A 16305-nucleotide genomic window follows, 5' to 3' on the forward strand; every position below is an offset into this window, starting at 1 on the left:
CATCAAGCAAAGCAGTGAGCGTTAGCCTGAAAAACAGTCTGCCTCTTCATGCTGGTGTCTCTGGAGAGCCAAGTGAAAAAATATGTTTTGAAAATGTTGTGTTGGAAGAGACACGTGTTCTCTTCTCCTCTCAGCAAACTCTCCTGTCCTCCTTTGCCCCCAGGAATGGGGAGAAATGCACCCTCACGTTAGGAGCCCTAAATCAGGTTTCAGGCAGGGAATTTACCCAGAGAAGCTGTGGCTGCCCCTGGGTCCTTGGAGGTGTCCAGGGCCAGGCTGGACAGGACTTGGAGCAGCCTGGGACAGTGGAAGTGCCATTTCCTACACTCCCTTTTTGGCAGGAGAGCAGCTCCTCTCCTCAGGCCACCTCCACGTGTGAGCTGTCCTTCAGCTTGGGCCATAAGCATCTGAGTAATGTCCCACTGACCTCCTCCAGAGCTTCCTCACCTGGGAAACGCTCCCCACAGAGCTGGGCTCAGTAGAGGCAAAGGTCTCTTGTTGCCACGGGGCATTTTGCAGAGCAGTTGACACTGCTCTGATGGGAAGGGTCATTTCAGCTCACTTTGCCCCTTCCTGTCCCTTGCTCAGTCCTTCGATCTCCCTGCAAGCCTTTATCTGCCCTTGCTGCACTTCTGAGTCAGCACCAGGATGCCCAGAGTGTTTCCACAGGAAAGAGCAAAGAGGAAGACCTGAGTTTTTGGGAAGCAACAGATAAGTCTGGAAATCTCAGGCTTCACTTGTCCAGCTTTGAAATCTTGCTAAGAAAAGAAAAAACACCCCAAACCCTTCACTGGTGCTGAAGTTCTCCTCTATGACGATTAGGCTCCTTTGAAATATCTCACATTAAATGCCCAAAAATGCAGGGGGTGATGTGTACTGTCTGTTTCCATGTTTGATGTTGGGAGCAGCGAGTCAATTTGCAGTGAGAAGACAGCAGCATCCCCACTGTCCCAGCAGTGAGAGCCCTTTGTTGCCATGGATTTGCCTTTTTCCCCCCCGGTTTGGGGGGTTTGTGCCGGGGCTGCTGCGGCTCCGGTGCTGAGGCCGTGTGGCATTGACAGGTGGCGGCTCGCACGGGGGAGTCGGGAGTGAGGAGAAGGACACAGGCCATGTCCAGGTCTGCCAGCAAGCGGAGGAGCAGGTTCTCTTCTCTCTGGGGGCTGGACACCACCTCGAAGAAAAAGCAGGGGAGGCCGAGCATTAACCAGGTAAGCAGGTGGGGGTGTGGGGTGTTGCTGTTGGCAACGTGGGTTTGCTGGCGGGCAGAACAAAGAGCCCCTGGCACAGTCATGGCATTCCTCATCCCCTTCAGAAATCAGGGACTGGAGCTGCACACCAGTGCACAGCAGCTCCCATCAGAGGTGTGGAGTTTGCTCTTCCTTTAGCTTCTCTTTCTGCCCATTTCTGTGGCTTCTGCTCTTCCTGGAGGTGTCCTCCCTAATCTCAGGAGCAACAAAGCAGCAGTGTAAAACAGGATACAACTTTGAAGAGAAAAAACCCAAAGCAATCCAGTCTTGTTTGGTTATTTTTAATTTAAAATGATGAGTTTGTACAATGCTTTAAATGTAGCTGAGTTTGGTGAAAACTCCCTAAAGTGAGAAGAAGCTTTGCATTTAGTGGGGACACTCCCTGTTTTGCTTCAGATTTATAAAAAAACCCAAAAGTTGTGCTGTTTCCACCCTGTCACTGCCCAGATCTTTCTCTAGAAAACGTGTTCCACTGTGGTAGGAAGGTGCTTCCCTGTTATTCTTTCCAAACATCCCTAATTACAGCTTTCACTTTTTGAGAGCCATACCTCATCTAATTGCAGGAAATGTAAGCTCTGCCTTTCTTTCTTTCAAGAAGCTCTCACTTCTTGTGGGGAGAAAGGCTGGGGACACATGTTGTTCTGTGCCCTGTGATTTCTTGTGCTGTCTGTTGAAGCAGCAGTGGGTGTTTGTTTTGTTCAGCAGAGGATGAATGCTGCAAAATTGTTCAGCTTGTTTGGAGCGAGACACTAAAAGTTCACCTGATATTTAGAGGCTGAGCAAAAGCCCAGGGCTTGGCTGGATTTCAGCTCCATGAGCACATTCCCAATTCCTTGTGCCCATGCTGCAGCATCCCTGTTGCTTTGTATTTACTTGCCCCAAATCCCTTGTCCTGAGCTGAGATCCTGCCCTGCTGTGTTTTCAAACCTGTTTTTTTCCCCCCCTGAGTTTCCCCTTTTGTTTTTCCTTTCAGTGGAGATAATTGCATTCTTCACCCTGCCTCCCCTGCTCCTGCCCCCCTCACTCCTCCACAGCAGAGGCATGGAGAGGGATTCTGTTCCAGGTTAAGGGAAAGTCATTGTGGAGAGAGTTGTAAAAAGCGTGAAGTTTTGAGAAAGCAGCAGTGCCTGAACACGTTTCCCTCTCTTGTGCAAAGTGTTGCCTATTGAAAGCAACCAACTGTAAATCCCTGAAAGGCAGACCTTTTCCTATCCTGCTTGCTCCCTGCTTCATTTTAGCCAGGGAATAATTAACCAGCCCAGCAGCTTGATCCTAGAGCTGTGCTGATGTGGAGCTATAAAACAGAACTTTTCAGTTTTCATTATTGGGTTCTGCTGCAGCACCAACCCTGCCTGCCCTGATGCAGTCCTGTGCTGATTTGGGGTGGATGCTGCAAGTATTCCTGTTTGGTCATTCCTCCTGCACGGGATCCTGTTGATTTTGGCTCTTTGGCTCGTGCTGGGTTAGCAGCTCCTGTTTCATTGGAGAAGGGTTACACTGACTTGTGCTTCAGTGTTTGCAGAGTACATTTTGGCAGCTGGGTCATTACAGAGCCAGCCAGAAGCAGAGCCCTTCTGAGTTCTCAGTCTTGGCAGAGGTGGGGAAGTGTTCATTTCCCACTTTCACTGGTGTGGAAACCCAGCACAAAGAGAGAGAAAATCAGTCCAGCTCCACCAAGGAAGACAGGACAGACCTCCAAGTAGAAATGGCCTCTTGTCCTCCTGTACCACCCCATCAGCAGCTTGTTTTTCACCTCACCTTCTCTTCCATCAAGGTGCTATTTTCCTTTTCTCCAGTGCATCTGCAGCAGAGAGGGGGAATGCTGGAGGGGTCCCCCAGTTCACTGCCCTGCAAACCTTGGTGGAGGGCTCAGGTCTGGACAGAGACTGCTGCAAAGGTGTGCCTGTGTCAGTAAAGCCACACCTGTGCTCAGGAGGAGTGGCCCTAGTGAGGAGCTGGGGGTGGGGGACGCAGGACAGCCCTTCCCTGTATTTAAGGAACGGCACTTGGAATGAGCTGTCCTGGTGTTTGGGATCCCCTCTCTGCTGAAAACACCTCTTTGTTCTTGTGTTGTTTCCTTTTGGATGACAGGCTCAAGCAAAAAGATGTCAGAGGGGAGGTGACTCCTGGAGGTGACTTACCCACCTTGAAGAAGGTTTTCCCCATCCCAAATTTCTACAACAGTGAAAAATGTCTGCAGGCAGTGTGTTTGGAGATGGATATTTGTGTTTCTCAGTTTGAATTCTGTGCTGGGTGTTAGACAGGCTGTTCTGCCTGTGGCATGTGCTGCACACAGGAGTCACGTTCATGTTTTAAAGCAGATTCCCTCTGTTGTTCCTCAGGTGTTTGGAGAAGGAGTCGACTCAGTGAAGAAATCTCTTGAAGGGATCTTTGATGACACAGTCCCAGATGGCAAGGTAAAACCCCAGCTCTCCAGGTGCCTCCTTCCCCCATGTTTGCAGCCAGTAAATTCAGAATAAATACTAAGATTTGCCGTTTTGCCATTTCTAAACATTGGAGCAACAGTTTTGTTGGCAGTGGTTTGCCCAGAAACACTCTATTTCAGTTTTAAATTTAAATCAGCTTTCATCCCTACTATTTTTGTGTTGCATTCCTAGCATTCCCAGTAGCCATAGGGTGAAATCCCAGGAGAAGCGCACTGCAGCAGTGTAGCTGTGTGGGTGGCACGGGAGGCACACTCGATCCTGCTCAGGGAAAGCTGCAGATTCCTGTCCAGGCAAGCCTGCACCCCGGGCTTAGGAGCAAAATATCCTCTCTTTAAGAGGGCTCTGATACAGCACATGATGCACTAGTTACTGATGCAGAGGGAGCTGTGTTGGGCTGGGGGGTCATGATGGATTTTGTCTCTTTAGAGGGAGAAAGAAGTGGCCCTGAGCAGTGTCCACCAGCACAACCCCGACTGCGACATTTGGGTCCACGAGTACTTCACGCCCTCGTGGTTCTGCCTGCCCAACAACCAGCCTGCCCTGACGGTCATCCGGCCTGGGGACACCTCCCGGGACGTGCTGGAGATGATCTGCAAGGTAAACGTGCCCTGGGGCAGCTGGGGCACCTGTGCAGCCTGTGTGCCAGTGCTTGCACTGCTCTCCACTGGGGCGCCTGTGTGCCAGTGCTTGCACTGCTCTGCACTGGGGCTCCAGTTCTGTGCTAGGTGGAAAACACAAACTGCACTGCAGTGCCGGGGCCGGGAGCGCAGCAGGGAAGTCCCTGCAGCCGGAGCTATCTCGGCACGGGTGCAGGGACAGGCAGCAGGCTCGGGTTTGCCTTCCCCACTGCAGCTGCACAGGCCTGGAGGTGCCTTCCCACGCTGGCCGTGCCTCTGCTGCTGCCTTTTACAGAGCCAGCCATGCTCTGTCCCTCCAGTGGGCCCGGGCTGAGTGTGGGACACCCCCCAGCCACCCTGGTGCCCCCAGCTCTGCACCCCTCCCGTAGCCCCCTGCCCCTCTGGCAGGCAGGTGAGGTGATCTCACCCCTTCCAGGAGCCCGGGGACTGTTTCCAGTGCCATGCCTCCTTCCTTCCCCGCAGGCTGGCACTGGGGAGAGCAGCAGCACCAGGAGTGGGAGAGGGTGCCTGCGCTTGCTGCCTGCACTGCAAAATCAGACCCAGCCTCGTGTGGGTGGCAGGAGGGGACAGGGGAAAGCTTTTGTCTGCATTGGGGAGTTAGGGGGAAGAAAACCCACCTGGATTTCTTTGCCAGATGAAGTATCAGAGACATTGGGCCATTAAAAAGAGTTACATCTCTAAAGAGTTGGGAACTTTGACAAATTAAACACCGGCTTTCAGATCTGGCAGTTACACAATGTGTGTTTGCTGAGCGAGCGAGACCCAGCTCCTGTCACGTGCTGCTCTGAAAAGTGAGTCTGCTTTGTACAACAACAGCAGGAGAAAAGAAAACATTTATTACTATTGAGAGCTTAACTTTGGGGACTTTCAGAATGTGTTGCATGCTCTTCTAAAGAGAGGGGAGGTGAGAGAAAGGCGTTTGTTTCCAGTAATTGCACGGTGCACTCGCCTCTCTGCCAGGTGCGCTGCAGCTTGTGAAAGCTCTGCTTTGTGTTCAGCAAAAAGATGACATTTTTGGAGAGAGACATAACAGGGAAGCTGGATGACACATTGTTAGTAATGATTTATTTTTGGGATTTCTGTTTTCCTTTGGATAAGGATGGTTAACTCGGTGGACTGACTCCTTGGCTGGAGTAAGCTGGTGTAGCTCCGTGGTTTCAGCAGGTGCCTGCTGAGGGCCTGGTCTCTCACTGTGCTTTTGCTGCGTTGGGTGGGGGTGTTTAAGGAGAAGGGGAGGTTGGTGAGTGTTTTTTCAAGAGCTATTATCTCTTTCTTTCCTTTCTGTAAGAGTTTTCAGTCTGAAAAACACTGTCGAGATGCATTTTTTCTGTAGCATTTAATAATCAATCTCTTTTCTTCTGTCTCTTGCATTCAGCTCATTTTCCCCCCTTTAATATCTGATCCACATCATTTCACATCAGTTTGCCATCTGCCATCTGAGAACCAGTCAAGTTCTGGTACAGTAAACATTTCAAGCTCTACATTTCATGTAAACCTCCTCATGTTTGTAGAGATCGTTAAATCTGTGCTGCTAAACTGAGCTTCTGATTCTTCTGTTGGAGAACATGAAATGCACTAAAGTCATTGTGGAAAATGTGTTCTTATGCTAACATTGCTGCTTGTTATTGTACAGCGAGTTAGGCTTTGGAGGATGCTTTGTGACATTTTTATGATTCAAGATTGGTGGGAGGAGTGTTTAAAGCATTTTTAAAGTGGTTTCTCAAAGATTTCTCCTAAGATGTAAGTAGCAACATCACTTGGAAGGCAGGAAAACTCAGTGCATATGCATTAAATTGTTTTCTATGGCTGATAGGAAATAGTTGTTCCCTTCCAATCTTAACCATCCTGTGATTTTGTGATGGCAGTGCTCGGTGTGAACGAATGTATCTGCATTGCTAACATTTGCATAATGGTATGTCTTAAAATGGAGGAGGAAATCACACTCTGTGCATGGATTTAGGCAGAGCCAGCCTGGAGATAAGAACACCAAAACCCAGTATGGAGATAATAGCAGTAAAAAACAAGCCTAGATGACTACATGGCATTTTGTCTTCTGACTGCATTAAAAGTGAGGCAAGAAAGGTTTGGGGTTTTTTTCCCCTCAAAATTTACATTTTTTTAAAGGGACCTGCATGGGGGGACAGGAAGCAGATAGCCCAAGGTCTCTGGGTTGGTGCTCAAGGCCTCTGAGGAGTTACTGCAGCTCTGGGGGCTGCCTTTGCTTTTGGGCTGGTGCTTTCCTGCTGGGAGAGCTGGGCCACACAGGAGTGCTGCCACAAAGGTCTCCCCACCGAGCTGGGAGGACGTGCCAGGGCCTCTCCTTGGCCAGAAGGGAGCCATGTTGGGTGAAGAGCTGAATGCCAGCCTGCTGTGGCACTGGGAGCCTCTGGGATGGCACCACAGCCCGGCTGGGAATTCTCCTCCTCGAGCACCTCGGTCACACTGTTGGGTTGTGCTTTAAACGGGGTTAGCTGCTTAATTTAGTCCAGACATAGGCAGAGTTATTAGGAGAGAAATAAATAAACCAAGAAGCTGGTTTGGACGTCTGAAAGGTATTTTGGGTGGTCTTGAAAGGATATTCATATCATTAAAGCTGCCCTGTTTCTGCTCCTGCCTCTCCACATATGGATGCAGCTCCCAGCAGCAAAAAGTGGGTTAATGGTTTGGCTTTTAGGGCAGCCTGACTCTGTCCACATTCAAGGGACCTTTTCCTTTCACTTCAGCAGAACATTATGGCCCCATTTGAAACACTTTAACTGGGGTCAGACTGGGAGGTAGACACAGCCTTGGGGCACTGTAGGATGTTAATTAACTAAATGGGGTGTCTCATGGACTGCACCGTGGTTGGGACTCTCCTTCCTGACCTGGATGGGATTGCAGTGTTCTGGACTGATGGCATCCACCTGGGCTGATGGGCTTTGTTGGAAAATAACACATGGAAGAATGCATTTGTTGGAAGAAATCCTCTCCTCCTGTCCCTGGGGGCAGAGCCAGACTGACCCCCCCTGGCCATCCCCTCCTGTCAGGAGTTGTGCAGAGCCACAAGGTCCCCCCGAGCCTCCTTTTCTCCAGGCTGAGCCCCTTTCCCAGCTCCCTCAGCCTCTCCTGGTGCTCCAGCCCCTTCCCTAGCTCCATTCCCTTCCCTGGACACCCCCAGACACTGGGGATGCACTCAGTGGGTTTAGGTCTCCTCTCTGTTTTTGTTTAAGACACTTCTGTGTGTAGGCACAGTAAACTAATCTGACCATGAAGTACTCCAAGACTCCTCTGTGTCATTTCTGAACATTTAATGCCAATTCTGCTTCCCTTTAGTTTCTGAGGTGTTTGTGTGTGTGTCAGTAAAGAGAAAACTACTGAAAACAGCAGTAATCAGTGAGAACAGCAAGCAAGAAGCTTTCCAAAAAAGAAAAAAGTGAGGGAGCAAGGATATCTCCTGCATTCAGCTGTTTTTCTTCTGGCCCTTGATAGGTTTCAGTCATTATTTAATTAACTAGGAATTTGCCTGGGTTATGGAAGTTATTCCATTTCAGGTACTCCATTTCATCCAAAGATAATTTGATCTTTGCATTGGACATATTTGAACAGAGCACTGTGCAGAGTGCAGCAACAGATTTGCTTTTGTTTTCCTTCTCATTATTGGTAGCTTTTTTACTCCTGGGCTGATCCAGGCTTCCCTAAGTGTTCCTTGTGTATTTGCTGGAGGGTCAGGGTGGGATGTTTTCCACAGCTCCCTCGGTGTACATTGCTCATCACCTCAGTGCTGCTGTATCACGGCTGGAACTGGAAAAGCCAGGCTTTAAAAACAGGACAAGCAGGCAATAATGGTGCTCTTGCATGAATTTTCAGATAAGCCATTGTTTTCAGCACAGCCTGAGAAACCTGGGTAATTTGCTGGTGTAAAATGAAAAGGCTGAGGTATAAAAGCCTTTAATAGTGGGATTCCAGAAGGGACAGTGAGGAGAACTTACCTCCTGTATCTGTGAATCACTGGGGTTTCTCATTAGGTTTAGTCTGGGAACTTTGAAAGTAACTTCTGGGTGATATCCTTTGTGTTTGTCATACTTGTAATGTGTTTTGATTACACACTGCATTAACCTCTGCTTAAATCAACCTTATTAATCATGCTGAGAAAAGGTCATTAACATCTCCCAGACCAAATGCTGTATCCTCAGCTAATTATAACTAATTCATTAAAACGATGTGACCTGTTTCCACTGGGATGCAATCCAGGACAAAACTCTTGGCTTCCTCTAGCCTTGTAAAGCCAGTGTATCCTGAGCTGCTTTGAATTTAGAAGACAGACGGATTTTTTGTGTTTATTAGCCTTGCTTGAAATTTGCCACATCATATTTACGTGCTAAATGATGAAGATGCTAAAAAAAAAACCCCAAACCAAACCAAAATCACCTCTCCTGCTATGTTTTGCTTAGCAGAACATTTAGGTGAACATCCTTTTATCCAAAGGCATGCTGTGAAGTTTCTGTTTCAGCATGGGCTTCTTTCTGGGCTGGCTTGAGAGGGAGCAGAGTGCCAGGTCAGAATGCCTGGCTGCTCCCAGGTGCCCTTGGTGGGTACACGGATCAGGTCCTGGGGGAGAGCAGCAAGGCCAGGGTCTGTCCGGGTTCCAGGGCAGGAGATCACGTAGGAAGGTGCTGCTGGGGCATTTTTGTTGCTGTGAGGGTCGGAGGTGAGGGGGAGACTGCTTTCCTGTCTAAAGGCTCTCTGTCTCTTGCAGACACACCAGCTGGACTACTCTGCTCACTACCTGCGCCTCAAGTTCCTCATTGAGAACCAGATCCAGTTCTACGTACCAAAGCCAGAGGAGGAGATCTATGAGCTGGTAATGCTGCCCACTGGGCAGATGAAGTGACTCTGGGCAGGACGCTGTTGATTAGTGTTTATCTGACATTCTGCAGCATTCAGAGTTAGGCTTTTCAGTTTGCAATTATGGTGCTTTGCAGACCAGAGCAAATTGGCCTTCAGCAAAGGGATCTCTCCAAATGCTTCATCCTGTGTTGATGTTTAGCTCATATTTGTGTGTGGATGTGTCTGGGGAGAGAGGAGGGACAGCCACAGGCAATGAGTGAAAATCACTCTAAGGTACATTTAAGCTTAACTTCCCTCCAAGTTGTCTTTTCCTGTTGTTCCTGTTGTCCGTGGAGGTTTTAAAGACATGGTGCTTGTTGCAGTCCCTGTCTGAGTTTTAAAGAAGGGGAAAATACGCAAGTTGTTGGGTGTTTTTTGTTTCTTTTTTTTTTTTTTCCCTAATGGTAAGGTAAAGATTGAGGTCAAGAAGGTTTGGAGTTATGTGTGAGAATACACTTCCTTAATTGCCTCAGCTGGCTGTTTTCATCTCATTCATCTCAAAACCAGACTTCAAAGGAATTTTGCCATGAGAGATTAAAAAAAGACCAAACAGGATTGGTGTCATGCTTTAACTCTGTGATTTTACACAGGCACACTGTAAACCTTTTTAAAGCCCTTTTCGTTGGTGGCTGGTGGCTTTACTTTCTGCTTATAAAAAGCAAAACTTTGCTAGTTATGGAGGCTTTTGCCCATTTAGCAAAGGACTTCTGGGATTTTCCATTAATGCTGTCAACAACAACAACAACAAAAACTAGTGAGAAAGTGCTAGAGGAGTGCTAGGACTGGGAAGTGTGATATAGCTGGGGAAAATGAAAACTCAGAGGAGACAGCGTGTAGCTGTCGTTGTCTGGAAGGACTTTGGGGACTTGTCTTGTGTTGCGAGGGTGTAGGATTGACAGAGTCATTGGTTATTGTGTGTTCTGAAAAGCTGTAATTAACCCCAGACTCTCCGGGGGACTGTGCAGATGCTGGAAGGGGCAGATGGGTGCTGCAGGGTGATGTCTGATGTGGGATATCAGACCAACACACTGTTTGCTTCTCTGTGGGGGCCTGTTTGGGGAGAACACTGCAGTTGCTTCCATGGGGCTGTAACTGGTCTGTAATACTGATTTTTGCAGTGCTGATAGAAGCAGGAGATAAAATTATATTATTCTTAGGGAAACCTTTTGCAAATGAGTTCCTCTTCTTTTCTAAGGGAATTGTTCACGTACTGCAGTCCAAACACGGAGTTTCAAAATGTTAATTATGGTGAATTGCATTTGTACAGGCTCACAGCAGCATGTAAACAGAATTAATACTCACCTTGGGCTCTCTTCACCTGGGGCTATGATCTTTTCCGAAGGCTAAGGGCTGGTTTGTTACTTCAAAGCTGAAAAGGCAGAGGGATTTGCAGCTGGATGGAGGCACTTCTGGGCTATTGCCTAGGTGTGAATTTGTGCTGGTCTCCCAGGAAGGATGTTAATGACCATTTCAAAGACTTGGGGGCTTTCCTTGGTACAAATCAACATCGAGGTGTTAAAGGTGAAATGTCTGCTGAGGTATAGCAAATCTGACAGTCTGATAACGAAGAAATGCATTTAAGAAACAAAATCACTCGTGATTTTAATGCTGTTGAGTAATTGAATTCCTGCAATGTCTTCATTGAAATAATATAAAAACATTAAGCTATTACCACCTGTAAATTAGGAAAACAGGAAGAGAAGCTCTGTGTCTTGTGCACTCAAAATGGTATTGACTGAGTGAAATGGAGGCATGCTCTCTTTTGTGATGGGAGCAGAAAAATACTGTGTTTTCACTGTCCCCTCTAACTGTGTTCTAGCAGCAGAGCTGAGTGACACTGCTAATGCCTCTCACACAGGTGGAGAGAAACTGTTTGATAAATAAAGACCACAGTCCCTTTCTTCTGCCCGTAATTAAAAACCAATCATCTGTTCCAAATGATTACAATTTACGTGTCCTCCCACAGTAACATATTTCTGTGTTTGTTTTTTTTCCTCTATTCAGCTGTACAAGGAAATAGAAATCTGTCAGAAGATTACCCAGCACATTCAGATGGAGAAGTCTGATGCATCCTCTGATATTTATGGTGAGTTACTCCCTGGCTTGTTTTGCTGTTTCTCCCCAGTCAGTTCTAGCATGAGCAAGTTCTTGCGTGCTGTTTACTGCTGTACCTGAAAGGTCTCTTGAGCACAGTGAGAAAAGCACCTCTGATTCCTGAGCCACCCACATCCACATTCACCTGCCCTGGAGGAGGACAGCTTTGTTTGGAGTGCTCAGAACGTGGCTCTCCTGGAGCGGGAGGATGTGCAGGGAGGACAAATGTTTGCTTGTTGCTGTAGTTCCACCCACGGAGGGAGTGGGTGGGAGCAGCATCCTTTGCCAGCTGTCACATCTCACAGGGAGCCTTCACAGGCCCTGCTGGGGGCTGTGCTGGGGCTGCCACACTGCCCACAGCCTGCTGGGCTCTGCAGCTCCACTTCTTCCTCCTTCTCTCCTCCTCGCCCTCCTCCCTGCTCGGGAGCGTCGCTGTGGGTACGAGGCATCTCGAGTTCTGTAGCCAGGCAGCTCCAGAGGGGCTGTTTGGCTTCTTCTCACCTGCCAGGGGCACCCAAGGTGGGTTCCTGCCTGGCCCTGACATTCCTGAGGCTGGGGATGCCCAGCTCTAGGGCTCCAGGGTGTCCCAGAGATGCTCCAGCCCTCGAGGATGTCCCACAGATGCCTGGAGGCAGGATCTGACACATGGCAGATGTGTGTGAAACACCAAGCAGGGGAGGGCCTTGCTGTGTAATTTCAGCAGTGTCTCTCATCTCTGAGAAGTTCATACTTCTCAGCTTTCAGGTATTTCAGGTTACAGCCCTCCAGCCTGGTGAGTTTGCCCTTTGGCCTGGAAATTACAGTTCTGGGGTGTATTCTAGAGTTATCTGTGCGACCTCCCCCACAGGAAGCCAATCTCCATCTTTTTGCTGTTTATCTAAATACTCTTCAGAATAATTCTGAATCTCTAAACTGCTTATTATACAGCTGCAGGCCATTGGAATATTGAGCTCTGCTACAAAGCAGTGGGGACTGACTGGGGCTTGAATACTGAAGGCCTAAGAAAGAAATGTTCACCAGCCCAGTGATGGTTCAGGGTTTGTATTTATGCAGTGCCTGGAAGCACTGCCAGAATTGGGGCTGTCATTGCATTTCCTGTTTATTTCTTTCTTCTTTTTTTGCTATGTGAGAAATGGAAAAAACCATTGAAATGCACAGTGGTGTCCTGTGAGGTGAGCTCAGCTGTGTGAGGTGTGGGATGTGGCGGTGCAGTGCTCTGACCCTGCAGGGAGGGAATGCCACAAGCACTCCAAAAAAGTTGACTTTTCTCTCATGGAGGGAAAATAGCCAAATGTGGTTTGCCTGTAATTGGCAGGAGGATTTCTGTAGTCTGGATGTGTCTCCTTGTGTGTTCATCCAGTGACAAGTGTGTGCTGCAGTCACAATCCTGGAGCAGTTTGGGCTGGACAGGGCCTTAAAGATCACCTCATTCCAGCACCGCATCTCAGGGACAGCTCGCCTGGGAGCATTCTGTGGTGTTTCCACTCCCACCTGTGTGTCTGTGGGAATAAGAGGCGCTCCTGGAGGGTCTGGCCAGTGTTGGATCTCTCAGTGGGATGCATGAGCACAGACATTCTCACCTCTTTGGCTGGCACTCTTTCCCTCTTTGCCAGGGCAGAAGTCAGTAAGAATCCTTGGATTCCAGCTCATGGATGTATCAGGAACGTGCTGGCACGTTCACCAGCAGCTGGTTATGCCAGGGGCCTGAGGGGGTTACCTGGAGGTGGAGTGGTTCAGCTGTTGAGCTGGTTTGGGCCATCTCTCAGCCACGTGCACTGAGAGATGCAGATTTTTGTTCTCCTGTCATCAGACCTTTGCAGTGAAGAGCAGCTCTGCCTGGGTCAGCACCCATCTCTTCCCACCTGTGTTTCAGAGTCCGTGCACAGTTTGATGCTAATGTTTTTGGCAGCACTGCCAGCTTATGCAATCGCTGTGGCTTCCACCCACTCCTGCCCTTCCTCTCCCGCGATGTGTGTGTGAAGCCCCTGTGGAAGCCAGCCAGATGGGAGCTGTGCATTCCTGCAGTCCCTGTGTGTGTACACACTGCACACACGCTGGGGTGAGGTGTTTCTGCCCCGAGTGCATGGCACTGAAAGCACTGGCACTCCTGCTGCAGGTGCTCTGAGCTCCAGCACTGTCACAGCTGTGGGGATGGGACAGGGCAGGTCACGTTCCCTGTCTGTGGAGGGGTTTACTGTGTGTGTGTGAGGTGACCATTTCCAGGCTGTTGCCACTAACCATCTCTCATCTCTTAAAGCTGATGACACTGTGTAATTGCTCTTATGCCCTTTCTGCCAGGAATAACTGCAGGATTTATGGGTATGGCTGAAAGGCGAATTAAGAAGCAACTACATGTGCATTTAGGCCTGATGGATTGAAGGAGGCAGAGGTCTTCTCATGGAGGAATGATAGAATCCCAGAATCCCATGGGTTGGGGTGGAAAGGACCTCAAAGCTCATCCCATTCCACCCCCTGCCATGGCAGGGACACCTTCCACTGTCCCAGGCTGCTCCAAGCCCCATCCAGCCTGGCCTCAGACACTTCCAGGGTTCCAGGGGCAGCCACAGCTTCTCTGGGCACCCTGTGCCAGGGCCTCCCCACCCTCCCAGGGAACCACTCCTTCCCAATATCCCATCTAAACCAACTCTCTTTCAGTTTGAAGCCATTTCCCCTTGTCCTGTCACTCCAGCCCCTTGTAAAGAGTCTCTCTCCATCCTTCCTGTGGGCTCCCTTCAGGAAAGCTGCAGTGAGGTCACCCCAAAGCTTCTCTTCCCCAGGCTGAACAATCCCAGTTCTCTCAGCCTGTCCTTGGAGCAGAGGTGGAGCCTGGGGCTGCTTGGACACGCTGATCTCCTCTCAGTGGGAGCCTGAGCTGCCCCTCAGCCTGGTTTGAGCGTGGGGTGTTTGGCCCAGGACAGCATTTCAGTTGGAAAGGGCACCACTCTCGGGAGCTGCTGCTTTGTGCTGGCTCAAACTGAAGCCTTGGGCACACTCAGCTGTTTTTCTGGGTGAGGGATTTATTTCCAGGTAGGCTTTGTGGTGATGACAGCCAATAACTACTATATTTTACAGCTGCTCTTTTAGTAGTCAAGGGCTCTTCTCTCTGTCAAAGCTGGTGTGTTGAGCGAGCTTCACAAATTTCATTTGATTCAGCCCGAGTAGCTCACATGCAGGTTCCAAGTAGCTCAGTAAGTCATGAAAGGCCATATGCTTCTCACTTCTGAGCTGCCACGTTCTTCCCCCTCTTTTCTTCTTCTTTTTCTTTCTTATTTTAAATCAGAGATGAAAAAATAACTCTCAGCCATAAGGATCAGCTTGAAGGGAGTCCTAAAGTCAGGATAGGCTCCCAGCACATCTGTGCCAGCTTGGCTGGTGGCTGATTCCATCTCAAAACAAACTACTCCCCCCAGAGGTTTGTAAATGTTTTTCTAGTCTCCAAAAAAGGAGAGAGCAAATGGTTGCCTGCACTCATTTAGGGAGTAATGAAGTTTCAGAAAGGCAAATGTTCTGCTTTAGATAACTCTCCACAGTAAATAAACAACCTGTATTTAACTTGGCACTTTGTATTTCCTTCACATGTCGTTATCTTAGTGTGTCACCCACAAAAGGCAGGAAGATCCCCCAGCACAAAGCTCCCAGTCCCATTTGCACTGTTTAAGGTGAGGCTGTGTCAGCACTTCCACTCCAGGGCTGTTCTGTAGGTGTCTGGTGAGCACAAAACCTGTGCTGAGCTGAGACTTGGCAAAGGACAGCCTGTGCCAGAAGTAGCTAGAAAGGGGAAGGGGCAAAGGGAAAGGGGCGTTTTTACAGACATGCCCAGCCCAGGAATCTGGAAAAGCACAGGTCAGCACTCTGTTCTAGCAGGAGGTGTTGTGCCTTACCCGGGTTTGGGGTTGCACATCAGCTGTGGCTCTCGGATTCCCAGCTTTTGTCCCAAACCACGGCTCTGCGCAGCTTTGGTCTGCAAACAGCAAAACCTCCTGGAGCGACCTTTGATGGCAACAGAATTGGGAGTCTGTTCCAAGGCTTTTCAGCTGTGGTATCCTCAAATATGTCTGTAGATAATCAGTATTTGCACTCAGAAGTTAAGTTCATGTTTTTGTTAGAGCCACTTCCACTGCTGAACTTCCCTGTTGTGTTTGTAAAGGTTTGAGGGAAGGGAGAGGGGAGGGATTCCTGCCTGCTCATGGCAGGGACAGTACAGCCTTGGCTGCAGGTGTGGTGGCTGGGATGCCCTGGGGGAGGCTGGCTCCCTCTGACCATCTCCCTGGGTGTCTCCCCAGGTTTCTCTCTGTCCTCCGTGGAAGAGGAGGGGATCCGCCGGCTGTACGTGAACAGCGTCAAGGAGACAGGCCTGGCTTTCAAGAAAGGTAAAACACTCCCCAGAGCCCTCCCAAGGCAGTCACTACAGCATAAATACACTGCAAGCATCCCAGTGCTCCCTGTGGCTAGGATTGCTGCCTCTGGTTCTGCTTGCAGCCTTTGCAGGAAGCGTGGCAGCGCTTGGAGCAGAAGGCAGCAGGGATACCCAGGCTGCCAGCTCGTCCCTAGGCAGAGCAGGGTCTGGTTTAATGCAGCTTAGCCAAACTGAGACTAACCATGCCACTGCATTTCCCCTTCACTGCCTCCCCTGCTGCACAGACAGGCTGCTCAGGGAGCTGGGCAGCTGAAACCTGCCCACATTTGGAACCAGAACGTGGGGACCATGAGGGGTGAGAAGACTCTCATCTCTTCATAACCCCTTGGTGTAAGCACAGCCCTCAGAAACACCTTCAGAGTTCTCTTGGAGGGCTTATGTGGCCTTGAAGAGCTTATTCAGCCACTGGCCCTTGCCAAAAGCTGTTCCAAAGGCTGCTCTCCCTCAGGCTGCTGCATCCCTTGGCCTGGTGCTGACTCTGGCACTCTGCTGAGCCAGTCCAGCTGATGGAAAACTGCCCTGGCAGTTTCTGTGACCTCGGGCTGGTGGAGCTGGCTAGTGTGGCTGGGAATGGGTGGCCAAAGGGGCGCAGTGGA

At 49.4% G+C, this 16305-nt stretch overlaps 1 protein-coding gene across 7 annotated transcripts in view; it reads left to right on the plus strand.

Annotated features, from left to right (window-relative positions):
- Positions 1-16305, plus strand: part of TIAM1 (TIAM Rac1 associated GEF 1) — a 152113-nt gene that overhangs the window by 106301 nt on the left and 29507 nt on the right. For all 7 annotated transcript variants that reach the window (XM_063419452.1, XM_063419448.1, XM_063419449.1 and 4 more), the window contains 6 exons: positions 1062-1208; positions 3590-3664; positions 4121-4291; positions 9068-9172; positions 11203-11284; positions 15576-15662. In XM_063419452.1, the coding sequence (XP_063275522.1) occupies positions 1062-1208; positions 3590-3664; positions 4121-4291; positions 9068-9172; positions 11203-11284; positions 15576-15662 (667 nt within the window). The remainder of the gene's footprint in view (positions 1-1061; positions 1209-3589; positions 3665-4120; positions 4292-9067; positions 9173-11202; positions 11285-15575; positions 15663-16305) is intronic.

This window comes from Prinia subflava, chromosome 25 (genome assembly GCF_021018805.1).
Source record: "Prinia subflava isolate CZ2003 ecotype Zambia chromosome 25, Cam_Psub_1.2, whole genome shotgun sequence".
Classification (NCBI taxonomy): domain Eukaryota; kingdom Metazoa; phylum Chordata; class Aves; order Passeriformes; family Cisticolidae; genus Prinia; species Prinia subflava.